The following is a 27,668-nucleotide window of genomic DNA, read 5'->3' on the forward strand; positions in this document are numbered from 1 at the left end:
AGAAATTTGACAAAGGAAAAAAGTCATAAAAATAAACAATTAGGATACTATGTATATTTGTCTAATGCAAATATTTGAATATATATATATATATATATATATATATATATATATAGATAGATAGATAGATAGATGATAGATAGATAGATAGATAGATAGATAGATAGATAGATAGATAGATAGATGATAGAGAGAGAGAGAGAGAGAGAGAGACAGAGAGACAGAGAGACAGACACAGAGAGAGAGAGAGATAGATAGTACATTTATATAATCACTTTTTTTAAACAATTGTATATTGTAGAAATGAATCTATTTCATTACACTTGTTTATATATAGTATACCTCTATAGCAGTGATCCCCGACCTTTTGGGCATCAGGGACTGGCTCTGTGGAGAGAGGTTTTTCAGTGGACCAGAGAGGGTATGGGTTCATATGTTGCCTGCATCCCGCAGATGGGGCTACACTTGTTTGCATGGACCAGTTTGTGGCATGCTGCAATCCAGTGCCAGTCCACGTTGCTGGGGATGGGGACCCCTGCTCTATAGGCAATCTGTTCATAGCGTACAATTGAGTTGTACTTTTATCTTTCCAATGCTGCAGTATCAGCCTTTAACTATAGAAAGGGCATGGAGAATCCATTTATGCAGTCTGATTGTCACATTCCATGTTCCAGGTGTAACAGTAGTTCACAAGAATATTATTTTCTGAAAAATGTAGCTTTTTGTCATGCAATCATAATTGCATACGTTCCACTCCCCCCACCCCCGCCCCAAGAGGACATTGTAGAAACACTTGTTTTAAAGAAACACTATCTTTATTACATCTCCAATGAAATGCTGTTTTTGATAGTTCTTTTCTATAGAAACATAATGGAGTCCAATAAAGTCTGAATTTATTTTTTTATTTTGTAAATTGTAATTTGAGCTTCAGTAACATACTTTGTAATAGAAATTAAGATACCATACCAGTGTCTACACAAAATAAGAACTTCTATTTGTTTATTCCACTCATTTCTTAACATCTGCATATCAAAATGATTTATGTTAATTTGATATGCAAATAAATTAATTTGAGAAACACACAATGAAAATTGATATCAGGACAAATAGAAACTCAATTTGTTTTACTTATCAAGGACTGATGCCATGCCTTTTTATAAAAGATATTGAATTTAAATTGAATAAAATAAGCAAAATTGTCATGAAATCACATACAATATTATTTATAAATCAACAGTATATAATTCTGCACTTTTTATTATATCATAGCTAGACTTCATTTATTGGAGAGGCCATCTCTTGTTTCTCTTCAGATTTTCTAATATGAAATAATGTGAATATATTATACTTTTATGGCTATTTAACATATGACTCACACCAAAATTTTAATTCAAGGCATTTGGACGAAAGAGTCCAACACATCTAGAGCAGGGGTGTCATAACTCAAGTCCTGGGGCCAGGATTCGGCCCATGGGATGCTTAGATATGGCCGCTCTGGAGACAGCAAAGGACCAGCTTGCAGTACTTCTGCCAGCAAAAACGGAGCTCAGGAGGGCTGCATGTGGTCCCTGAGCTCCATTTTCACTGGCAGAGGGTTGCAGGAGGCTGCAGCCAAAAACGGAGCTTGGGGACCCATTTTTACTGGCAGAAAGCTCGGGCAACCATAGATGCCCCCAACATTAGTGCCTACCATGGCCACACACACCCTGCCCCCCCTGAGGTCAAACAACCCTGATGCAGCCCTCAATGAAATCAAGTTTGACACATCTGATCTAGAAGATATTTTAGGCCAATGAAAGCCAATTAGAATATATCATGCTTACCTTAATTACCTTAAAACATCCAGAAATATGGGTGATTTTTGACTTCACAGACTAGTCTTCATCAATTTTTCTTCTTCCTTATCTTAAGAAAGTTGAGACAGCATTGAAAGGACCGAAAAGTTCACGTAGACTTTTTCCTTCTAAACCACTGATCCTGTTCCACCTCATCTCATAGGAGCTGAATCATATACCTAACGGGTGCTTGGAGTGAAATTAGCAATGTTGAAGTCTGCTGCAAATCAAGTGCTGTTGATAAACTACCCCTATGTACTTTATTTCTATTATTTGAAACCTATTGCCAGTTGGGAGTACTCCTGGAGAAACAGATAGATTTGTTTTCAAAAGTCAAGACTATTGATTTCCCAGCACTGCTGCATTTTTGCTACAGACAGCTCTATGCTACTTTTTGTGCTTGAACTGTGAGCTCTTGTTAAAAATCTTTATTTGGTGCCAAGTTGTCTGTTTTCGCATGGTTATAATAATATATGTGAGAGACAGAACGGCATTCAAAAGGTAGTTTATTATATTTTAACCTATTCAACTAAAACATTTCCTGGATTGATTGCAAAATATAGTTTAGAATTTTCAGACTTTTGTTCTGAATTGCATTATCTTCATGAAAAAGTATAGACTCTTAACATTTTTCTCGATTTCTTCTTATTTTATTTGCTGCATCATTGCATAAAAGTCCAGAGCCCTTCTGGAGAATGTGCCCAGTGAATATGCTTTGATAAAGGAAATATTGCTGCTAAGAGTTATCAATATTTGGTTCATCATATTTGTATAGATAAAACTAAAGGTTCTCCTCGCACATATGTGCTAGTCGTTCCTGATTCTAGGGGGTGGTGCTCATCTCGGTTTCAAAGCCGAAGAACCAGCACTGTCCAAAGACATCTCCATGGTCATGTGGCCAGCATGGCTAAATGCCGAAGGCACATGGAACACTGTTACCTTCCTATCAAAGGTGGTCTCTATTTTTCTACTTGCATTTTTACGTACTTTCAAACTGCTAGGTTGGCAGAAGCTGTGACAAGTAGCGGGAGCTCACTCCGTTAAGCGGTGCTAGGGATTAGAACCGCTGAACTGCCAACCTTTCTGATGGACAAGCTCAGTGTCTTAGCCATTGAGCCATTGTGTCCCTTTTTGTATTTGTATAAGTGTATGCATATATTTTCTTACCAACACTAATTTTTCTGGAAAATTGCTTAGAAGTCTGAAAGTGGAAACCTTCCTGCTCAGCTTGTTTATACTTAAATTATTGTATTTGAACATACCGGGAAAAGGGGCCAAAGGGAGGGATGGATGAATGGATGGATAAAGAGAAGTGTTTCTGTTGATAAGAAAAAGTTTATAAGGGGAGTCAGTATGGAGTATTATATTTGGAGAAGGAGAGCATGTAGGAGGAAATAATGCTATTTGTCTTCAAGAACAATCAGCAAACTGTTGTTTACCCTTCCTGGTTTGATATGTGATATCTAGAAAACAGCTTTTTAAAAAAATACATAAAACTCAAGAATAGAAGATAAATATTGGCATGCACAGTGCTAGTAACAAATCAAGCACTTGAAATGAAATATGAAAAACTGAAATGATGGTAGGTTGCAAAAAGGATGTAATAAAAATGAGAGGGAAGAAAAGATTATTTGGGGGCACCTTTTTTCTACAAAAATTACTTTTTGTGTTCCATTTTAATAAGGAAATCTCTCATGATATGTGGATATCTTTAATTGTAGGCTTTTAAGTACAGGTAGTCCTCGACATATGATCACAATTGGGCCCAAAATTCATGTCATTAAATGAGAAATTTGTTAAATGAGTTTTGCCCCGTTTTACAGCTTTTCTCACCACCTTTGTTAAGCGAATCACTGCAGGTCTTAAATTTGTCGTACAGTTGTTAAGTGAATGTGGTTTTCCCATTGACTTGGCTTGTCAGAAGATCACAAAAGGGAATCACATGATCTCAGGGTATCGTAATTATGAATCAGTTGCCTAGCATCTGAATTTTGATCATGTGACCATGGGAATGCCGCAACAGTCATTAGTGTGAAAAACAGTCATAAGTCTCTTTTGTAACTTTGAAAGGTCATTAAGTGAACTGTTGTAAGTCGAAGACTACCTGTAGTAGTTTCTCAATATATTACTATTAATTGTAAGATGCTAATATTTTCTGGTATTTTTTAAGCCATTTCCTACTCATTTTAATTTAACAAGACTGTTTAATAATAGTACAATATTCTAAACCAGAAATAATTAGCTTCCATCCCACCCTCCTCCTCCCTCTTTATTTTCTATTTTCAAGACCTCTGAATAGACTGTTCCAAAAAGGTCATACTGGTCATTTATGGAACTTCAAAGAGATTTGTTGTTTTTGGGTTGTTTTGTGTACTTTGATATTTCATATTTTAATAGTATTTTCTGTATCAAAATTTGGTAGAAAGGGGAGGCTTCAGTCCAGGATTCCTAAAGATTTGAAAAAGTAAGGATTTTTCTATACTGTTCCTTTGTTGTTGAACTGAATCCTGTTTGGAGAATGTTTTAGATCAACTGCTTAAAAGTGAATAGGACTCTGGCTTGGTCAAAAGGGATAGACATAAGTGCAGGCAATATCACTTGGCTGTATTTAAAAGAAAAAGGTTATAGCAGTTATTTTGGAAAGAGTGTGGTTGCAAGTTCCTAATTAAGGTATTTTCTATGTTTTGTTAAGCTCAAGGGAAGCACATATGAGAAAATTATAAATGAGACATAGTGGCATTTAATTTTCAAACGAAATTAATAACCAAAACAGGGACCTGAATTCAACATACTAGATCTATGTCTAGCATTTTATTCACAGGTCACTGCAATATCACATTTAGACAATTTTCTCCTTTGCCTGAATTAATTTTGAGACATTCTTGTTATAAATCATTCTGTTTAAAGAATTTGAATTTAGTGCCAGAGGATAAGTATTAGCAATCATTTTACTAGCTTTTTATAGCTTTTAAGTTACCATAATACCCCTGTACACTGTCAACTTTCTATTACATCAGATACTGGTGATTGTAATAGCTACTTAAATTACTCCATTGAGATAACAGTATTTCTTTAGCCTTAAGAGGGGGAAGGTTCTTGAATAAATATAGAGTCTTTGTCATTGTTGGGCAATTACGTTTGCAATTATGAAAGTATGTTGTGAACAATCTTACAAAGCATGTCTCCAAGCTCTCACTTCATGCTTTACTTAATATATAAATATGCAACTTTTCACTCACCATGTCTCAAATTACAATGTCAGTGTTAAAATAATAAAATATTTTCCTTGGATTAAAAAAACACAAATTATTTACAGTAAAAATAGAAACCCAGTCTCCACAGTCCCTTTCAAAATATCTAAAACCAAATATATGACACAGGGCAAACTTTCTCAACTAATATTAAAATTACAACATGATCCTCAAGAGTTACTTCTCTTATATTAGATTGCATTCCTCGATTCTTGCAAAAGGCTCTGGATTAATCAGAACTGTTTTACTGGAATGCTCAGTTACAGTCATAATATATTACCACTTCAGGAAGAAAGGAAACTACAGATGCAAGCCACATCTTTTTTAACAAGGTGCTGTAGAATTGTAATCTGTGATGAGCACATCAGTTCAAATGAACAGATGTTGGTATCTTAAAAGTAATGGTTTTCATTTTTACATACTTCTCATCCAATTTTAATGCTGAAGTTTAGAGACATAAGTGAAAATATTTGAAGCAGGCATATTCCTCACATCCCTTCTTTAGACTCCTCTTGGATCAATTTTATTTTCTCCATATTTTTTTAAAGAAATAGTATGCTAAATTTGAATATGCCCATATAAATTTGCCCAGTTTTTAAGATCAGACTGAATGACTTTCTGTCAGTTACTCTGTTTCACTCTAACCTACTTCACATATTTTCTATGGTGGGGAAAATTAGGAGCAGGGAATACAGTGTATACTGTCTTGGGCTCCTGAATGAAACATGGGATCAATACCAGAGGTGGTATTCAGCAAGTTCTGGTCAGTTCTGGAGAACCAGTAACAGAAATTTTGAGTGGTTCAGAGAACCCGTAAATACCACCTCTGACTCGCAAGTCTGAGGCCCTCTTCATTTCTTTTCAGCCCTGTTCTCTGGGAGCTAGGGTTTCATCTGCCACTATTGACAGGTGGTTATGCCAAGCGATCTCCACTATCTTAAGAGTCCTCAGGCAAGTCTCCTCCTGCGGCGATCACGGCCCACTCCACACGGAGTGCCGCTACTACTGCGACGTGGGCCACTAGGGCCCCATTTGAGGACATTTGTCGGGTGGTCGCCTTGTCGTCCCCGATTCCCTTTATACGACATTACCGAATAGATTCCTTCACATCTGCTGACGCGTCCTTCGAGCGCAGAGTTCTTCAGCAGAAGAACCGCCCCTCCCCCTGGGTCTTAGTCCCTCCCTGGGACTGAGCTTGGATATGTCCCAGCAGTGACCCCTCCCTCAATTCTACTGGTAAAAGAACATTGGTCCTTACCTGAATGTTCGTTTTAAGTAGAATTGAGGGAGGGGTCACATCCCTGCCGAGTAAGACTTAGTCAGTTAGTCAGGTGAAGGGTCGGGTGGTCTGTGGTCTGTTTGTTTTTTTGGCAGATTCGTACTGTGACTTCGAGGAAACTGGGAACCAACAGGGAATGACGAAGCATAAAAGAAATTTCCCTCGGTCTCTGGACCAATCAGGTTTTGGCGATATCCCAGCAGTGACCCCTCCCTCAATTCTACTTAAAATGAACGTTCAGGTAAGGACCAACATTCTATCTCTAAAATGCTTTTCTTGAGAAAGCATTTGCAATTCCTTTTGGTCTGCTGAACAAATTATACAGTTTAAATCAGTATTTGTAATTTCTAACACAAGGATCTTTATTAAATATAGTAAAAGGTTCATGATTTCAGCAATGCAGTTGCTGATCAGGCTAGAATGAGAGTGTTAATAATAGAGTTAAAAGAGGTATATGAAATTTTCTTTATTTCCTGTACTAATTTTTTAAAGAATACCTAGAGTTTTATACACTGTCATTAAAGTAAGTACCGTGCAAAGAATTAGGTAACTTTTCCTTTGGTGCCTTGCTGTAAAACAATACAGTGGGAAAATTTACTCTTATATACAGGCATACTTTGGAGATCCTGCAGGTTCATTTCTAGATAAATCACTATCATTGGAAGTTTTCAAAAATAGACTGGACAATTATTTGACTGGGATAGTACAGCTAGTCCTCGGCTTATAACAGTTCATTTAGTGATTGTTCAAAGTTGCAACATGACTGAAAAAAAATGACTTATGACCATTTTCACACTTATGACAATTGCAGCATCTCTATAGTCAAGTGAATAAAATTCAGATGCTTGGGCAACTGATTCATATTTATGACAATGGCAGTGTCCCAGGGTTATGTGATTACCTTTTGGAACCAAAAGGTTTGACAAGCAATGACAATAGGGAAACCAGATTCAATTAATTTACCAACTGCTGTGATTCATTTAACAACTGGCAAGAAAATTGTAAAATGGGGCAAACCTCACTTAACAAGTGGTCGTAAGTGAAGAACTACCTTTATAGAGTAGAGTAAAATATAATTCTTTATTGGCCAAGTGTGATTGGACAAACAAGGAATTTGTCTTTGGTGGATATGCTCTCAGTGTACATAAAAAGACAAGATCTAAGATGTCCTTCCTTGAGCAGGGGGTTGGACTAGAAGACCTCTGAAGTCCCTTCTGGCCCTATGATTCTATGTTCTTAAAGTAAAGCCAATTTCACAATAAAGTGAGCCACATAATTATTTTTGGTTTCCCAGTGGATACAAAAGTTACATTTACACTATATTGTCTTCTGTGAAGTGTCTAATAGCAGTATATCTGAAAGAAGCACATATCTTAATTAATATATTTCATTGCTAAAAATACTAATAATCAGCTGATTAATAATAATGAAAAAAGGTGAAATATTGCAAGAGTTATCAAAATATGTCAAGGTGAATACTGTTGGAAAAATGGTGCCAACAGACTTGCTCCACGCTGGTCTGCTACAAACTTTCAATTTAAGGGGGGGGAGCAGTATCTCTGAAGCACAATAAAGCGAAGTCAACGAAACGAGGTATGCCACTGTTAAACTGTCTTGGGCTCCTTAATGAATAGAGGTTAGTACCTGTAAGTAACGTATGTGAGGCATAGTTGTTAGATTTTGCTGATGTAATTGCATTATGCTCCTGTGGTATTAAATCATTGTGCCTCATTAGCAAAAACAAGTCTGTATTAGTCATAGCCCATCACACTTTCTTTAATAAGAATAAAGCAAGTTATAATATACTTGAGTGTTAATTAAAAAGTGATTAAACTGCAATGCTGCTTATATTTTTCTGGCTTGGGCAGCATTGACTCCAGAAACTCTGGAGCAGGAGAGAAACTGCTGTAACTATTGTGGCAATCGTTTGAAGCCAGAATTCTATGAAAGATTTTTTAGAACTAATTAGTTACTTGCCTTGTCTGTATTTAGGGTAAAATTTTAAATGTGTTTGTTAGCTAGTATATTGCTTTCAGTGTTGAATGGCAAATTGTTCTTAGCTATATTAAATTCTGTATTAGAAGCAGCCCAAAATGTGGAATCATTATTGTATTTATAAACTGTTCTTAAGTGATTTCTGTTTTTTTTTATGGCTGTGCTGTGTACAGTGGCATTCTGATAGAGTATCTCTTTGCTCATGCGAAAAGAATTGGCATTAATTTGGTCATCCAAATATTAGATGCATGTACAGGTAGTCGTTGCTTAATGACCGCTTGAAATTATGACTGACTCTAAAAAACCTCTCTAAAACTTGGTAAAAAAATTCAATATTAGGGAAAAGGACTCAGATTTTGTGGACTATACTGTTGAAGCAAAGAGGAACAAATGTATGCCCTCAAGATTCTGCTGTCAAATTTCAGAGACATTGAAAGCTGACACTGTCCCTTATGTATAACCCCTGATGCTGCAAGATCTTTTAATGTCTCTGTATTTCCACCTTTTCTTTCATTCTATTTTTAGACTTCACCTCGATTTTCAAGTCTTTATATGCCCTTTGCACTTACTTAAAACATAATATCGCACTTGGCCAGAAAAACAGGCACATGATTAGAGATTTTTGTGCAAATCCTGGCATTTGTATCATTTGAGAATCCTCAAAAGCATAATTTTCACTGACTTCTCAAGCTTCAAACGGCATAGTAGAACTTGAAGATGAATTCTAATGGACAAATGCTAGAATGAAAGGTTGATTGTAGTATTTGGAGTTCTTAACTCTTTTACTGTGTCTTGAATTCTAAATCTGGCAATATTCTTTCCTAGAGGAGATTGCTAGTAAAATGATAAAAGTATAAAGTTCATGTATGGATTGACATTCAGTGGTTTTGATTGTTAATCTTTTTTTCCTTATATATTTGCTAAATTTATGTCCTACTTTATTTTATGAACACAGATTTGTGTTTAATTGTAGAAGTAGCATGAGCATTTCTCCATCTTGGTGGAGATAGCATACAGGAATGGGGGTTGACCTCATCTGCTTGCTGATTGGACTGAGTCTGTCAAAGCTGTTAGGACACTCCCCTGTTACTAGGGCTTCCCAGCTTTTGACTCAGTCCCTCAGTGAGGACTGATATTTCAAGAATTCTCCATTCCTGGAATATCTATCTTTCACCAATAGTGAGTTATAATATTATTTTATTCTCTATTTGAGCCAGCGGACTCCTGGATCAACCAGTTGAGATGCTGGGCTGCTCCAGTAAGGGGCTTCAGCCCTGGCTGCCAGGGGCTGTGATAGTGGAGCAGGATTAGCCTGCTGGCCTGTGGCATCGAGCATTTGGGGGAGTCTAGTGATCCTCACTCTGTCACCAGAACTTGCATGCTCTAATCAGGGAATCAGAATGCCGCCCTGCCACTTCACGTTCTGTCAGAAGACAGTTACTAAAACTGTAGTGGTGAGAGACTAGATTTCCTGTTGCCAGCTAATACAACCATATTATAGTTGAGCCCCTCATTCCCTGCTAACTGCCAATGAAAAGGGCACCCATTGAGCCTCCCGCTCAAACTTGGCAGACAGTTAAAGTGCTGCCAAGGCTTTGCACCATTTCTTTTTAAACCGCAACAGCGGCTTTCACCGATGGAATCCAGCGCCACTTTTTGACAGCTAGCCACCAACTGACCTGGACTAAGGAGTTGCAGCTCAATTGACCACTAGCCACCACAGATTGGTCAGTTAGGAGCTTTGGGCTCCATCCTTCTGGTGGGGATTTTTGTGGCAGCGTCCGCTGCCTATTGAAACACTACTGGCACTTTCTCAGCAGGCTTAGTAGAAAACAAAGAAAACGGTACCAAAAGCAACGGTGCAGCTGTCATAATGGCAGAGGAAGCAGAGACCACCCGCAGCATTAATTTCACTATGACTGACACTCCTGAGCTGCAAACAGTCTCTCCTGCTCCCGAGGCTCCTTCTCAGGCAGGAGCAACGTTCAAACGCAGCTCCAAAGCAACAGGCAAAACCAGTCAGGCTTGCAAGAGCTCTAAAGCATCTGCCAGAGATGAGCATAGGAGAGATAAGGTCCTTAACAGGTTATGCACGAGAGCTGTCAGTAACCAGAGCTATCTGTCAGAAGGGTGAAGCGAGTCAAGCCAACATAGACTGTATTCGCTGAGGTTGTCTCCAGGGTTCCACCACAAATGCGTAAACGACAAAAGCGTGCCTGACTAAACTGCGGTGACAAAACCACGCCGACAAAACTGCGCGACGAATGAGCGACGAATGAGCCCTGAAGCGCGCCGACAACAGTGCGCCAACAGAAGCGCGCTGTAACCTAACCCTAAACCTAACCCTAAACCTAACCCTAAACCTAACCCTAACCCTAACCCTAAACCTAAACCTAACCCTAAACCTAACCCTAAACCAGTGATGGGCAACCTTTTTGGCGTGGTGTGTCAAAAATCGGCAAAAAATCAAGCATAACTTGCATTGTGTGTCACTTCGACAAAAACATAATTTTGCGCAATTTATAGTTTAAACTACAAAAATGTATAATTGCAATATATAATTGTATTTAATAAACCAAAAACAAATTATTTAACATACCTGCTTAGTAACTTCTTTGTTCATCAGTCGATTTCGTATGTTGCCTTTGATATTATTGAACTTGTTTGGGGTGCCGTGAACCAGGGCTGTGGAGTCGGCTGCTTCCAGCTCCACGTCCTCATCAACATGCCGCTCCAGCCCGCCCCAAGAGAACTCAGATATTCTCTTAATAATTGCATCTTTATTCTGCATATCGTGAAATAGAACTGGCGCACATCTTAGGAGAGTTTCTTTAATAAATTCTCCCTCATTAAGCGCTTTTGCATGCTGAGCTATGGAGTGAGCAATGCTCAAACTTGCAGAGTTTAAATTTGTAGAGCCTTTCATAAATAAACAGCGCACTGTTCCCGCGCTCCTCTCCTGCGGGTCCTCCCTCGCCGCGCTGATGACGTGTGTGCGCACGGCACGCACGCCTTACCAGCAGCCCCTGCGCTCAGAAAGGGGCGGCGGCGATACAGTAAGTGAGTGTGGGAGGGGGAGATCACATGTCCCCCCCCCCGTTCCTCCAGCACAGATTCTTTCATCCTCGGCGGCCGTGCAGGAGCCGAGGATGAATCGCATGAAATCCTGTGCGTGTCACCCCAAATGGCTACGCGTGTCAGCACTGACACGCGTGTCATAGGTTCGCCATCACTGTCCTAAACCTTACCTTAACTTAAATCACGCTTCTGTCGGCGCGCTGTTGTCGGTGCGCTGTTGTCGATGCGCTTTTGACATTGCGGTTTTAGTGCCACGGTTTTGTCGGCACGCTTATGACGTTCGCGCTTTTGTCGGGTCACGGTCTCCAGAGGGAGCAAGAGATCAGGTAGATTGTCACAGCCCAAATTTGAGGGCTAGCAATGCAGGTCTCTGGGGATCTCTTTCAGACCTGCATAATTCTGCAGAAATTGACCCTCAGCCCCATCAGATGGCCAGAGCGGCTCCTACATCCACCTTTACACCCACTGCAAAGAGACTTAGACTGGAGATACGGTCAGAAACACCAGCCCCTGCTAATATGCAAGCCATAATTGCTGAGACTATCAGGCAGAGCATATTGACCTTCAGCTGTCCAGAAGATCTTCAGTGGCATCTGGATTCCACCTGGATCGAGGCCATGACTTGCCTCCTCACCTTCAAGGGGCATTTCCACCATTGCCTGAGCAATCTTATCATGCTCCTTCTCAAGGGGGTCAGTCTCCACCTGACCCTCAAGAAGAGGGTCAAAGAGAACTTGATCTCTCTTATGATGAAGGTCTAGCCCCTGGTCAGCCTGCCTTCACTGGACTGTTTCAACCCAGTCTATTCAAGCCACTCCTGTCCAAAGCAAAAAATTCAGCTCAACCTGGAGCACAGGCGGCAGTGACAGAACCTGAAGGTCAGCCACTTCCGAGGATCCATTATTCTCCAAGCCAATGATGGAGACAGAAGTTGTACCTTCACCCCAATTCTTCATGTGATCAAATGTACAGAAAATGTATATTTCAGTTGAATGAATCAAGTATTGGAAAAATAGTCCTTTTCAAGTGTCTTTTTGGTTATTTATTTGCTAGGTTGCCAAATGTCTTTTTGATTGTGGCAAGATAGAAATATATTTCTTGAAATAAATAAAACCATGCAATAATACAATGTTCAGCCATTTTTTCTAGGCACTCTAAATGACTTAAATAACTATTTTGTTTTATTTTATCCTCACAGGGAAACTCTGTGGTTGGGCTGTGACTAGTTCAAAATCACTTAGTGAGTTTCCATAAGGGTTAATTTGAACCTGGGTATCCTCAGTCACTTTTAAAGCTATAAATGCATTACAATATTTGATCATATCCACAGCTAAAATAGAATAGAAATATTTTTATGATGATTACTTACGTTGCTTTGGGTAGATGGTTATAGATATGCATATGATTCAAAAGTCTCTTGATATGTAATATGACATTAATGTGCACACATTATAAGAAATATGAAGAAGATTCAGAAAATGGAGTTGGCGATATTAAAAAAAACCCCATAGTAATACTTCCTTACCATGAGTGCTTAAAATATCACCCCTATTTTTTATGCTATGCAATTGCTATAAAAAGAGATTGGGTAAATTCATGAAGGATAAAATATCAATGATTGCTAACTATAATGGTTATGTATATCAGAGGCCATAATCCTCTCAGTAGCAGCTGTAAGGAAACAGAAGATACACTGTTACTTTTGTCTTATTTGTGGGCTTCCCAGGGACATCTGACTGGCCATTGTTGAAGTAGATTGCTAGCTCAAATAGACACCTGCCTTCTCCATTATGGTTCATCGATGGCTTTTCTTCCAGTTCTTTCAGTTCTACTTTTTCATTCTTAAATGGAAGGTTCAAGGCAACTATCAACAGATTCAAAACAATCTTCTGTCTGTCTGTCTGTCTGTCTGTCTGTCCGTCCGTCCGTCCATCTCCCTCCCTCCTTCCTATCTATCTATCTATCTATCTATCTATCTATCTATCTATCTATCTATCTATCTATCTATCTATCTATCTATCTATCATCTATCATCAATCTATAAATGTATGTATGTATGTTCCCGCATAACTCTGGAACATCTTGAACAATTTCAACCAAACTTGGTACACAGATGACTTACCCTCTGGAAACAAATACTGGGGGGGGGGGGAGATACCGTGTGTGTGTGTGTGTGTGTGTGTGTGTGTGTTTGTGTGTGGCCTGGGCCATTAAGGAGAGTGAGTGCAGTGTCCTAGAGCGGCAATTGTTTGTGATGTCATGGGAGAGGGAAGGGAGAGCCTGGGTCATTAAGGAGACATTCATTGTCCAATGGACCAATGGGGAAGTGCCTGATGGATTTGGGGCAAAGTGCCAGGATACTACACAGGACGGGAAAGAGGAGCACATGGGAGGGGGAAGGGAGAGGCAGGGATGATGGACATAGGAGTAGCGGGAAGAAAGGCTCCTCTCAATAGTTCCCTGTCAGACAAACGCTTCGACATCTATAAATAGTCGGGTTATCAGCTAGTATATAATAAAAAAGTACCAAACTGATAAAACTTAACCTAAAGCAATGAGCATTAAACTCTAAGGAAAGCAAAATATCAAACCATAATTGGACCAGAGATTTGCAGGAGCAAAGGTTATTGAATTGACAGCAGAATCTCAGCAAAACGTTTTACGTTTTTGGAGTCAAAGGATTTCTTTATCCTCATTAACTCTGCTTGAGACGGTGAAGAATGTGCAAAAAAGAGATTCCTTTGTGTTTTTAGGGGACAGGCTCAGTTGTGCAGTAGTACAGTAATGTTGGGTGTACCGAAGCACTTCCAGGTTGAAAGAATTAGCAGGTGACATCATTGTTGCCTGGAAGACACCCAATTGGGGCCTCCTTTCATATCCCCATTAAGCTGCCCACCAACGTGGTACTCATCTATCTAAAGTGTAAGGTAATCCTTTGAAGTGTACTTAGAAGAATCTTCTTCCCTTTTGGCAAAATTGCATCAAAAAAGCCATCAAATTGCAAACAAACAAACAAACAAACAAACAAATAAATAAATAATAAAACTGGCTAAAGAATCGGCATCCCCATTGTCACTAACTTCCTAACTAGCTTCCTGACATTCAACATTCAAGAAGTTCAAAGATTAAACTAGTTAAAGATAAATGTAATATAATGGCATTGGAACTAGCCTGGTTGTTATGTCCAGGATTATATGTGTGTTTCAGAGGTGGGATTCACTTAACTTTCCTACTGGTTCTCAAATGTGAGACCTCGCTTTGCTTGAATGTGCCTCGTCTGCGCATCGCCTTCTGTGCATGCACAGTGCTCAAGCGTTACATTGGGGCAGGTGAGTGGAGCCTCCCGCCACCGTTGCTACTGGTTTGTCTGAACTGGAGAGAACCGGCTGAATCCCACCTCTAGTATATTTCCATTGGCCAGACTTTAGTACATAGTAAGTTCACGCAGCCACCACTAGAAGAATGGATGGTACAGGAAGGAGGGAGGAAGGGACGAAAGGAAGGAGAAAGGAAGGAAGATAGGAAGATTTTAGCTCAGTTTTATTTATGTTTTAAATGCTGAAAAACAAAAATATCTCTGAAACAGTTCCCACTTTCCCCTGAAGACTTTTCAGCTCTGTGGAAATTTTTGTGAAGTGTTAGAAGTAAGAATCTCTTCATCAAACCCGCTCTTCTCTCTTTCTGCATCCTAGGAAAACATCATTTAATATCTTGTTACCAAAAATTCAGGATTGAGGAAGATTCACTGTATTTATATTAAGTAATGCATTTTGATTGACAATCCCCCCCATCCTATTCCCACCTTCCCTATCTTTAATTGGGCTTTTTGTATTAGCTTATTTATGTCTTTTAGCTTATACAGTTTTTATCTTTTATGATTGTAAGCTGCCCAGAGTTACCCTGAGGTAAGATGGGCAGCCAATAAATTAATGAATGAATTTGTTCATTCATTTTGGGATACATCATTTGCATTTGATAGCAAGATACATGGTTAGAAACTGGAGGACATGATAAAGACCGTAACATTTTCCCTCCAAAAACACTAGGGATTCTTTCCATTCAGTCTTCTCAGGCAGTATCTTTTCAATGTGTTCTAGTTTTTCGCTTACTTTATATTTCATAAATTATACATTTGTGTGGCTCCAGCTTTGCTTTCAATTTTTCCCCCTTGTCTGAAGTTGTGCATCTTAATGAATACCCAAGGGATACAGAGATGCAGGTGGCTTTCTATTTTATAGGTATGGGATTGGTGAATTCTGTTTACAAAAATATTCAATAGAGGAGGATTCCCCTCTCCCCTGTGGAATTTTGCACATTAGAATTATGTAATCAATGTTCATGGAATGGGTAATTAAAAAAATCACTTTTGTGATCACTTTACTTGCTGGTATTTAGGCCTTGAGTTTTGTTTTCCTATAACTGATATGTCATGTTTGATCAGATTTTGTTGTTGTTATTAACATTGAATTAGAAGCTCTGGACAAGCTAGGGGTACAAAATCAGTTGCCAATTATTGATTAGATACTACAGATCTGTATTGCACAGTAAAACACATTTGAATAGCTTTTCATCTTTAAAATTTGACACCGATAATACAAATGTGTCAGACCCAAATAAGAAAGTGTTCTGTGAAAGTTCTGGGCATATTTATATCTTCAGTACAATTTAAAGTTACTTTATCTTTTTATAAACAATCAGAAGTACTCTAGCATATACCTAGCCCATTGTACCTTTATGTGTATGATGGAGCTTCATTTGAATGTACATATGTAAATGAATGGATTAAAAAGGTTCTCTTTGTATGCTTACCTTTGAATGAGACAGTAAAAAGTAACTGGTGATTAGCAATATTGAATTACAAACCATTTATGTACTTGTACACGAAATGCCTAGTTCTGCTTACTAATGCTGATTTATGATTGTTTGACATTGTGATTTCTTTCAAATATTCCTTGGCTAAGTCTTTCTCTTCTTGACAATTACTGAATCTTCAGCTCCTCATATATCTGATTGAGATGATGAAGGATACCATCAGATTCACAGATGATAGCTAGTCTTTGCTTTTTGGTTACAGAGTGTGTTTAGCTTTAGTTAAGATATGTTACAGGCTCAAATACATGTTACATATCTCAAAGATGTAGTGGATTTAATTCTAGCTCATCAAAATAAATCAAATATTGTAATGAAATAAGTCACACAATTTAGGGGGTAGTGGTTTCCCAGTGCATATAAAAGTTACATTCACACTAGTGTTGGAAGAAATATCCTTCTGGGTTCAGTTCCAGGTGGGGAGAAAGTCACTGGAAACATGGAGGCTATTTGGAAAGGTGATCTAATGGAGGACAGGACCACATGGTTTGAGGTCCTGGGCAAAAAGCACATGGAGTGGAGAAAGGGATATATTTATATACTCTTTTGGGTCCTGCCTTAGAGTTTCCTGCTCCTCTTCAAGAAATGTATCCCATTGGCTGTCAGAGTCCCGGGGTTGTGGGGTGGTCGTAGCTATCTTTGCAGACAGTCTGTGTCCCAGGCTTGGTTGAGCCTTGCTAGGTGATGTAATCTTCCCAGGTGCCATGTGGTGAGATGGGCAGAGGGCTAATCCTATCATGTTCTGAGGGCCATGTCTTAATCCCATCACTCTGGGGCTGAAGTGGGTGGGAGGGAAGGGAGCTGCAGGGTGCTGCTTTGTCTTTAAAACATGTTTCTCCGTTTCTCATTCAGGAAAACATAATATTCTGCCTTTTTTAATATTTCTTAAAATATTACACTAGGCTATAGTCTATTAATTGTGCAATAGTTGAATATTTAAACAAAACCCAACATGCATACCTTAATTTAAAATTACTATATTACTAAAAAAAAGCTAATTGTTATCTGAGACATCAGTCAGTTGTAATCTTTTTTGCTGGTGGAGGAGAAAGACCTGGCTGTTCTGGCAGGCCTGGGGCTGATGAGTTCCCAGCCCCACTTGAATTGTTGTGATTGTTGTGTAGCTTTTAATCTGTTTTTTGTATCTTGTTTTTGTCTTGTTTGTTTTTGTATCTCCCCCTTCCCCACTTGTTTGTTAGCCGCCGTGAGTCCCTCGGGAATAGGGCGGCATACAAGTATAATAAACATACATACAACATACAAACATACATCTGCAAAGCTCAATACAGCGAAGCATCATAAAACAAAATATACTGTACTTGGTGATCAATATGGAAATTGTACAGTATTATACTGCTAGAGAATTTCTTCCAGTTTTTAATACAATCTGTCAAATAGAACAACATACCTGAAGGACCTCTCTGGCACATAAAGAGTTGTTTTCAAGTATTTACATTTTTTTGCCTGCAGGGAGGCTCCAGAGCAAGCAGATATCATACAGTATGACTTATTCTCTATGGAATTTCTTTTAGGCTCCTGCAATACGGTTTTTTTCAATGCTCTGCACACTAAGATCACATGGAGGCATGGCATTTGATATATGCTGATATCAACCAAATTTATTTCTTGCAGATCAGTATGGAAAATAATGAGGAGCCATGTCTCTGACTATGGAGATAGGGATTTCGATAAGAATTTGCTTTTCCTTTAGGTTTTCCAGTCCTTAAGTTGCTAGAATACCTGTTCGTTTCACTGAATTATACTAAACTTTGTTAGTAACTGTAATTATAGACAATAAACACTTTTGTTTAATAGTTTTAATAAAAAAGTGCTAATATCACCAGCTACAGTGCTGAGTTTGTCTATTGCATAGAACAACTTTCTATGAGAAACAGTGGAATCTTCCCTATGTATCATGCAAACCTGATTTTAAAATTTGTCTTGGTAGTAGATTACATTTCATACTTATACAATGCATTTATTATTGTTGTTGATGGCAAGATGATGTTTCCAAGAACATTTTCAAACCAGGATGAGTCTGCATAGGAAGATAGGTAGGCAAGATTATATTGGTTTTAAGTAGCATCCATGCAATCTTTGAGACAGAACATTACAAGGAACTGACTGTATGAAAAAAAAAACACCTTGATACACCACTGTAGTAGAATGATGTGTGAGGATAAATATGACAAACTGGTACTCAACCCAGACAAGACCGAGTGGCTGTTGTGTTTCCCTCCCAATAATTTGGCCAGTGTTCCATCGCTCAGGCTGGGGGGTCAAATTTTATACCCCTCAGATAGGGTTCGCAACTTGGGAGTCCTCCTGGACCCACAGCTGACTTTTGACCATCACCTGTCGGCTGTGACCAGGGGGGCATTTGCCCAGGTTCGCCTGGTATGCCAGTTGCGACCCTACCTGAACCGGGAGGCTCTCACAACAGTCACTCGAGCCCTTGTGACCTCTAGGCTGGAATACTGCAATGTGCTCTACATGGGGCTGCCCTTGAAGAGGATCCGGCGACTTCAGCTAGTCCAGAACGCGCGAGTGATAGTGGGTGCACCGCGGTTCGCCCACATAACACCTATCCTCCGCGAGCTGCGCTGGCTACTTGTTGATCTCCGGGTGCGCTTCAAGGTGCTACTTACCATCCATAAAGCCCTCCATGGTAGTGGATCTGAGTACTTGAGAGACCGCCTCCTGCCAATTACCTCCCTTCGACCTATTAGATCGCACAGATTAGGCCTCCTCTGAGTTCCATCCGCCAGTCAGTGCTGACTGGCGACTACACGGAGGAGAGCCTTCTCAGTAGCAGCTCCGACCCTTTGGAACGATCTCCCCGTGGAGATTCGCACCCTCACCACCGTCCAGACCTTCCGCACAGCCCTTAAGATCTGGCTATCCCGTCAGGCCTGGGGATAAAAATTCTAATCCGCCCCACCCGAATGTTGAATGAAAGTTGCGTTTTATTGTTTTAATTTTTTTTTTACTCACGTATTGTCTTATGTTTTGTCTTGCACTCCCCCTCCCGTGAATTGTAAGCCGCCCTGAGTCCCCTCAGGGAAAAGGGCGGCCTATAAATAATAAATAAAATAAAAAAATAAAATAAATAAATATTACAAGGAACTGACTGTATGAAAAAAAAAACTTTGATACACCACTGTAGTAGAATGATGTGTGAGGATGAATATGATGTACGTTAAATAAATATATAATCAGGAAAATTCTGTCTCTTCTGTTCCACTCACTCCCCTTCCTGTTCATTGATTTTTATTGTCATAATATTTTAGAATGAAAAGTAAGAATATATGATTGGTAATTTGTTACAGAGGTACATTGATGCTTGTCAATATACAACAGATACAGGAGACACGACAAGTACTAAAAATGATAAGTACCAAACAAACAGTGTGATTTATCACCTGAACCTTTGTTTTGGTTGGGAAGGACTTCCCATCTGTCTTTTTTCCTATGTCAACAACCTTCCCAGCATGGCCAACTACCTGTCTGCCCTTTGTGATCATTCCCCACTTCCTTTTGCAGTGACCTTCCTGGCATGGCTGACTTTGTATCTGTCCCCCTCTTCCTATTGTAGCACTTTAAGTACCAAACAAGTGACAAGTACTGGGGCAACTTTTTCATATCAAAATGTGCTGAATACCAAATTTGATGAGTTTTGAAACAATAGAGTACCGAGGTGCCACTGTATTTCTCTATGTTGTCATTAACAATCTATAAGATTATTAAAAAGTACTATTATCCATAATTATCTCTTTGAACTAATTAAAATTATGAACTTTTTAAAATTCATTTATTTATTTTATTTTAATTTCTGTACTTTTGAAGAAATTGTTGAAATTCGTTAACAATAATCCAATTTGTTTTATCCCGATAAAGGAAAAAAATGATATGAGCCTATCCCTTCACTTGCATTTTATCTTTAGTCTTACTTAAGGTGTTTGATATATCCAGCTTGAGAGGTCTAACACTTAAATGTTGCTCTACCATGTATGAATGCTCTACCACCTGGAAAGTTTAGATAAATAGGATCTTTATAGATTGATAGTCTGTAGTCCTTAAACAAGTACTGTCTATATGCAAGGTCAGAATAGTTTTAGGATGTTCCACAATAAAAGGTGCCTCTGAGTGATGAATCGCCTATTATCATATGTCACTTGGCTTCCAGTAAATAGGTATTTATAGGTATGAGCATTTTCTTTAGGTTTTTTTCCATTTGTAAATTATGCCAAAAATCATTAGGCAATGCAGACTGCTTATCATTCAGGAGACTCAGTTCATTTTAAAGAAAAAAAAAACATAGCCTTAGTTTCTATTGCATGCTCCTTTGACACCAAAATATTCAGTGAAGAAGGGGCTTTTGGCAGGGGACACCCGTTTTAGTACCCCCCCCCTTTTAAAAAAAGACACATTTCTATATGTCATTCTCCTTTATGAGCACATTCTTATACAGAATTACTGAAGCAAGAACTGTACTCTGAATCAATTAAAAAGATTATGCTGTTATTCTGCTTGGTGTACAGTAATGGAGGATGTTAGGTTTGTTTATTTGAAGATGTGGACAAAGCAATGCACTCTGATTTCCCTGTCAGCCCTGAATTTATTCCTGAAAATATATGTGCTGGAATAGGACTCCTTCTTTATATATGATTAGTCTGAGACAGACTCATAGTTCAAAATATACATGAAGGAGATGCTGTTTATTTTAAGAGATTACTGTTAAGGGTTAGTATAAAAAGAAATTAAGTCTCTTTTTGTTTTGCTTGCATCCTGGGCACCCACTTAAGCAAGGTTTGCTATGTTGCATTATTGATATGGAAATCTTGTATAATGTGTTACCATTATTTTTTAATAAAGCATTTCAGTGGGGCTTGCCTAATCCATGAGGCTTGGCAGAATCTTCTATGGAATTGCACAAAGGGCTGTGGAAGGAAGAGTTTGGAAAATTACATACAAGCTGTGTAATATTTTGAGAAAAGGAAAGAAAGAACCAAATCTTTTAAAAGGAAAGGCAATTGGAAATCAGCATTATCAAGTGCAGGTTTCTTTTTTGTATTTGCTTCGTCATATGAGTAGAAATAGATCTGATTATATTTTATTCTGATGTATTGAAAAAAGTCAATTTGACTTTTCATATATTGAAATGTATTTGGAGAAAATGTAATTTATTTAAGAAAATCTGGTGCTACAATTGATGTTTCAGAAGGGTCTAATCAATCTTGCCAATAAATTCACTAATAGTGATAATATATTTATTAGTGCATTCACCTTGAAATTAATAATTAATTTAGGACATTATTTCAATGCCTTAAAAGAACAAGTCAACTTCACAACACATAAACCTTTCCACAGGAAATTATTCTTTCTTGCTATCACAATACCTGTTTTTATGTTTTGTTCGGGTAAAGTACAGACACTATGAGTATATATTAAATAGGTTGGATGAAAAAAGTTATTTTTACCTGCAAATAATTTATATAATTTATTCAATGATTTAAAATAGGATTCAGCTGCCTTTAACGCTTAAAACCTTTAGGGGGATGTTTACATTATAAAATTCTGAACAGCACAAATGAATGAACTCGGTAAATATCTGTAGTAATAATATACAGTTCAGACAGAACTAAAATCTTACATGCAATTGTAGCTAAAAGCCAAGGATAGTCCAATAAAACTCAACAAAAATGTTCTTTACAACTGGTGGTCCTAATTAGACTATTATTCCATTTTATTAATGATCTTCCGTTACTAGACTATTCTAACAATGGTTACACATGTCTTTCATTGTATTTCATATTTAAGTGTAGACAATCATGGAGATGTATTTAAATTCAAAAATAGTAAGAAACCAACACTGTTTGGTTTGGTGGCAGCAGTGCCTCAGATAGAAAGTCCATATAGAGAATGGTAAGGACAGCAGAGAAGATTATACGAAGCTCACTTCCTGTCATTCAGGATACTGCTTATAAGCACTATGTGCTTAGAGCTCAAAGTATTGTTAAAGACCTCACACACCCACTTTTATGGTCTGTTTCTGTTGCTCCTCTCCAGGAGGAGGTTTCAAAGGATTTCTACCAGGACTCCCGGATTCTGTAACAGCCTTGTTCGCTATGCCAGTGTTTTTCAACCTTTTTTGTGCAAAGGCACACTTTTTTCATGAAAAAAATCACGAGGCACACCACCATTAGAAAATGTTAAAAAAATTTAACTCTGTGCCTATATTGACTATATATAAAGTGTTTTTCCCATGGCACACCTTATACTATGTCACGGCACACTAGTGTGCCGCGGCACAGTGGTTGAAAAACACTGCCCTATGCCATCCATCTGGTAAACTCACAAGACTTGTTTTCCTCGCCATGTACATGTATACATTTGAAGTAGATTGTGTTGTTTCTCTGTGTCATATAATATGTGTCATACAGGGTATGCACATAATTTTGCATTTATTTATGTATTTATATATTCATTCTAATGGTTATTCAATTTACATTGGAGGTGGTGACCCTTTGAGAGCTGTATGCAACAAAATTTCATTTTCTTGTATGCCGATTAGTGTATTTTCAAATTGTCAACAAAGTTATTATTCTATTCTATTCAATGGTAGAAATAATATAATTTGTTCTCTTCGGGAGAAAAGAAACTAAGGACAAAAACACACCATTTACAAGCTCCCAGTTGGTGATTACATGGAACAAGAGGTCTGGCCTTTCACCCCTACTTTGTGGGGTTAAACAAGGTTCATGGGATGAGATATCAGTTTGCTGATGATAGATAGCTGTATATCTCAGCCCATGGTGAGTTCAGTGATGCTGTGACCTTGCAGTGCCCGGAGGCTGTTAAGGGATGGATTGGGACAATGGGCCGAATATGAACCCTAGCAAGATGAAACGGTTCTGGGTTTGGGATTCTTTGGTTCATGGAAAATTAACATCGTTGGTCCTGGTTGAGGTTACATTACTTAGTGCATAATTTTGGGAGGGTTCTGCTGGAATCTCAAGTCAGATAAGATTGTCCCCCAACTTGATATTCTTTTGAAAAGCTCTGAGGACATGGTTTTGTCAACATGCCTGGGGATCACAGGCTGATTGATACCAAGCCCATCAAGTGTTTTTTCTGAATGTTGTAGAGGGATGGGAGTGTATTGGGTTTTGTATGTGGGGTGTCTTAACTTTGTAAGCTGCCTGGAGTCACCATGAATGAATTAAGAGGCCATATGAATCTTCTAAATAAATAAAGAGTAGAATTTGCTTATACTGTAGTTTAAATGATTTTTTTTCAGATTCAAATTCAGTATTGGTTCCTATATTTTTTGTTAGTATTTATAAATATAAGCAACTGTGGTACAGAATCATCTTAATACACATTGCTTACAAAAATATATTGTTTAATTTTCTAGATGAAGACTGTTAGTGTTGCCTTAGTACTGTGCCTGAATGTTGGGGTGGATCCTCCTGATGTGGTAAAAACAACTCCATGTGCTCGACTTGAATGCTGGATAGGTAAGTCCCTTTGAACATTATTTATCCATTTAAAACATTTGAATTACTTTGTCTTACATTGCCAGGTAAAGGTGACAATATATTCAGTGGAAATCTGTACTAAATAAAGATTGTAATAAATACTAGAACAAAAATGCATGTTGGCCTCTGTTTGTTAATTGGCTTATTTTTAACTTGCTGAAATGCAAATCTCATAAAAATAGTTTATTGTGCTTCTTAAAGAGATTTGTCCTCAGGCCTAGGTGAATATCCACAAGAATAATATTACAACACACACACACACACACACACACACACACACACACACACACACACACACACACACACACACCCTAAACAACCCTGTATTGCTTACAATTAACAGCCCCCCCCCCCCGAAACATAAAAAAATACAACAGACCAGAAAAGGAAAATGCAAAAAGAAATAAAACAGATCATAACAAATAAAACAAAGAGGAATTAGATCCATAGTCATCGTGTCTCCAAGGCCACCAAGCAAAACAATCTTCAATAATTTCCTGAGCAACATAAGTAGGGCACAGATCTTTGGTGGTGGTGAGGGGGAATCATTGCAGAGAGCAGGAATTACAGTGGAGTAGGCTTCTGGATTCCACAAGATGGCATTCGTTAATTGACAGGATCTGGAATGCAACTACCATGTTGAACTGAATTGAATAGTAGAGGCACCGGGAATGCCCCCCCTCCCAAAGGGCCCATGCCATGAAGGGCTTTAACTGTGATCATAAGCACCTTGAATGGCACCTGTCATGTGGCAATCAGCAGAGTCATGTTCACATAACATTGTGCTCTGTCACTATCCATGCCACTGCATTCTGGATCATCTTTAGTTTTCAGTTGGTCTTCAAGGGCAGCCCCATGTAGCGTACATTGCAATAATCCAGTCATGAGGTGACCAGGTAGATGTGACCATTTGAAGTGCCGGGGCAAATAGGTCGAACCCGACCCCACCCATTGGCAGTCACCTGGCTCTTCTCTGAGGCCTGGGCGAGGATTTCTTCTGACGCCTGGGTAATCAGTACTGTCTCACACGGGCTTCGGCTAGAGTTCCTCTCCATCCCCCCCCCCCAACCACTTTCGCACATTTTCCCCAGCGCAAAATCTAGACAAATGCAGGGGGATGTGTCAGGCCATTAATCATCTGCTTGACATCGCCGTGATAGAACCAGTCCCCTCGGACCAGGTGGGCCGGGGGTTCTACTCAAATCTGTTCCTCGTGCCAAAACCTTCGGAGGTTGGAGAGCTATTCTCGACTTGAAGTTCTTGAACCAACATCTTGTGTACCGCAGCTTAAAGATTGCCTCACTTAAATCCATTCTAGCAGGCATATGGGAGGGGGATTACATGGCTTCTATAGACCTCACAGAGGCTTACCTCCATATTCCCATCCTCCCACTCCACAGGCAGTACCTACGGTTCTCCTATCTGGGCCGCCACTTCCAATACAGGGCCTTCCCTTTGGGTTATCCTCTGCACCTAGGTCATTCACCAAGGTATTGGCGGTGGTGGCAGCCTAACTAAGGGGCTTTCCCATTAGGTTGCATTGCTACCTGGATGACGTCCTCATCCAGGGGGCATCTCCGGGTCAGACGAGGGCGGGCCTATGGCAGGTCGTGGACACCCTTCAAGGGCTTGGGTTCTCCGTCAACTTTGAAAAGAGTTCCCTCACCCTGTCAACTAGAATCCTCTATTTAGGGGCCATCATAGACTCCCGTGCAGGAAAGGTTTTTCTCTTCCCAGACCACAGGGCCAGTTTGGTTAAGATGATTAGGCAGGTCCATAGGGACCGTTATGTTCCCATAGCTCTTCTATCCAGCTTGTTGGGGAAACTCATATCCTGCATCAAGGTAGTACTGTGGGCATGGTTGCACGCCAGGACTCTGCAGTGACGACTCCTACCATTCCAGAGAGCCAACACCAGCAGCTCACTGACCAAGGTTGAGGCCACTCCTCATGTACTGATTTCCCTCAAGTGGTGGCTGTCTCCAGCCTTGCTCAAGGGGTGCGAGTTCAGGGACCAGGAGTGCCTCGTTTTCCAGGGCACTGCTCAGGAGAGTCCAAGCAAGGGTTAAATACAGCCAAACTGCACAGAACTGAATTGAAACTTTAACCCACGCCTCTGGTGCTGAATATCCCAATTTTTTCAATTCAGCTAACCCAGTAGGACACGCTTAGAGTTTCTCTTTATTTCTATTACTTAGCTTGGACTCTCTTGAGCTTTTTATTGTGAGTATTACTTAGTTTAAAGTGTGAACAGGCTGAGTGAGTGTATTTAAGCTTTATTTCGTTCGTTTACACTCTGGGCTCACTCTTCGTTCCTCCGGCGTCGGAACGCAGGCAGCTGCTGGGGCAAGCGTGCGGGTCGGAGTTCTGACGCCAGCGCTGTTGCGATCCCCTCTGGGGAGGGGGAAGCCCCGCTGAGGCTCTTGTGGTTGGCATCCGTGCCTAGGGTAGCCGGCATGCAGGTGCGGTGCCTCAGAGCTCCGGATTGCTTGGCGGCAACTTTTAAAGTAATTAATTCCTTTCCGGCTGCCATTTTGGAGCTATTTGCAGTTTCAGTTTCTACTTTAAACCTAGTGCCACAGCTGCCTGCAGCCTGATTCACAGCAGGAGCCGCGAGGAACCATTCTTTGTCCGGCCTGGCTGGCAATTTGGCGTGTTTCCCTTCCACCTGAACAGCAAGGATTGGGGCCGCTGGCCACAAGCCTTCATTCCTGCAGCACTGGAAGCTGTTAACGCTTACGCTTTATTCCAACTGCTGGATATTGGTGCTGCGACACCCCTCCCCCCCACGTCTCTTCAGAGCGTCTGTTGGTTTGCAGGGCTTTTGCAAGGTGGTAAGTGGAGGTAGCCACTTATCATTTGGCCCACCGTTTTACTATATGGCTGAGCAAGTTCCCGAGGATTCCATCCAGGCAGGGGGTTCCTCCAGGGCTTTCTCCAGGCAGGCCGGCATGGCTGTCAGGGAGGCCACCAGGGGCTCCAAACCGTATTCCAGGCCCGGGCCTAAGCAGGGATCAGGGTCAGACAAGGACACATTGCGTCACCAGAAGGCCCTTGAAAAGCAATTCTCCAAGGCCCAGCACCAAGCATAATCCTCCCAATCGGTGTCTCCTGAGGAACCCGCCATGGAGGTTCCTCCGGCCCAGCCAAGGCCTGTTTCAGACAGCGAGGATGAGGGCCGGGAGTTTTCCCCTACGGCTTCCATGTCTAGGACAGTATCACCAGGGCCTTCGATGGTAGATCAGGCTGATCTTTTTGCTTGCCCTTCGGATCTGGAGGAAGGCCCTGCCCCGGGTCCCTTGGCCCCTCAACATCCGCTTCCCAGGCCCAAACCCAGGGCTCGCCCCATGGAGGATCTTGGGCCTGACCTTTCAGTGGAGATGCAGGAAGTTATTAACAGCCATTTCCCAGGGCATCGAAGCGGGCATGTTGCACAAGGGCAAACGCACCCGCAAGGCTAAGCATCTAGAGCCCCAGTCAGTTCCAGTGGTCGCATCTCCTCCACGTCCCTTTCATTCCCCCCATTCCTCTTCGGGTTCCGAGGATTCGGACTGGGATGAGGGGGATGATATTCTTCCTGTTCAGGAGGCTGAATTCTCGGGGGAGGAAGGTGCTGCGGCTCAAAAGTCCACTTCTTCGGGGCTATTTAACATTGCCAATTTCAAAACCATTTTGGACAAGGCCAAGCTGGCTACCCGTATGGGGTCCACTTCACCTGTTCAGGCTCCTGCTGAACTGGATGACTTGTCTGGGGATTTGTTTGAGGAACCTGTCTCGGTCCAGGAGATCATTCCTATTCCCAAAATATTTCTTAATTTGG

At 40.1% G+C, this 27,668-nt stretch overlaps 1 protein-coding gene across 2 annotated transcripts in view; it reads left to right on the forward strand.

Annotated features, from left to right (window-relative positions):
* RPTOR (regulatory associated protein of MTOR complex 1) overlaps positions 1-27,668 on the forward strand; it is a 427,126-nt gene that overhangs the window by 14,637 nt on the left and 384,821 nt on the right. For both annotated transcript variants that reach the window (XM_087710142.1, XM_087710143.1), the window contains exon 2: positions 23,725-23,827. In XM_087710142.1, the coding sequence (XP_087566268.1) occupies positions 23,725-23,827 (103 nt within the window). The remainder of the gene's footprint in view (positions 1-23,724; positions 23,828-27,668) is intronic.

Source organism: Thamnophis sirtalis, unplaced genomic scaffold (genome assembly GCF_051295495.1).
Source record: "Thamnophis sirtalis isolate CommonGarterSnake01/CBP01778 unplaced genomic scaffold, rThaSir2_p1.2 scaffold_3, whole genome shotgun sequence".
NCBI classification, from domain to species: domain Eukaryota; kingdom Metazoa; phylum Chordata; class Lepidosauria; order Squamata; family Natricidae; genus Thamnophis; species Thamnophis sirtalis.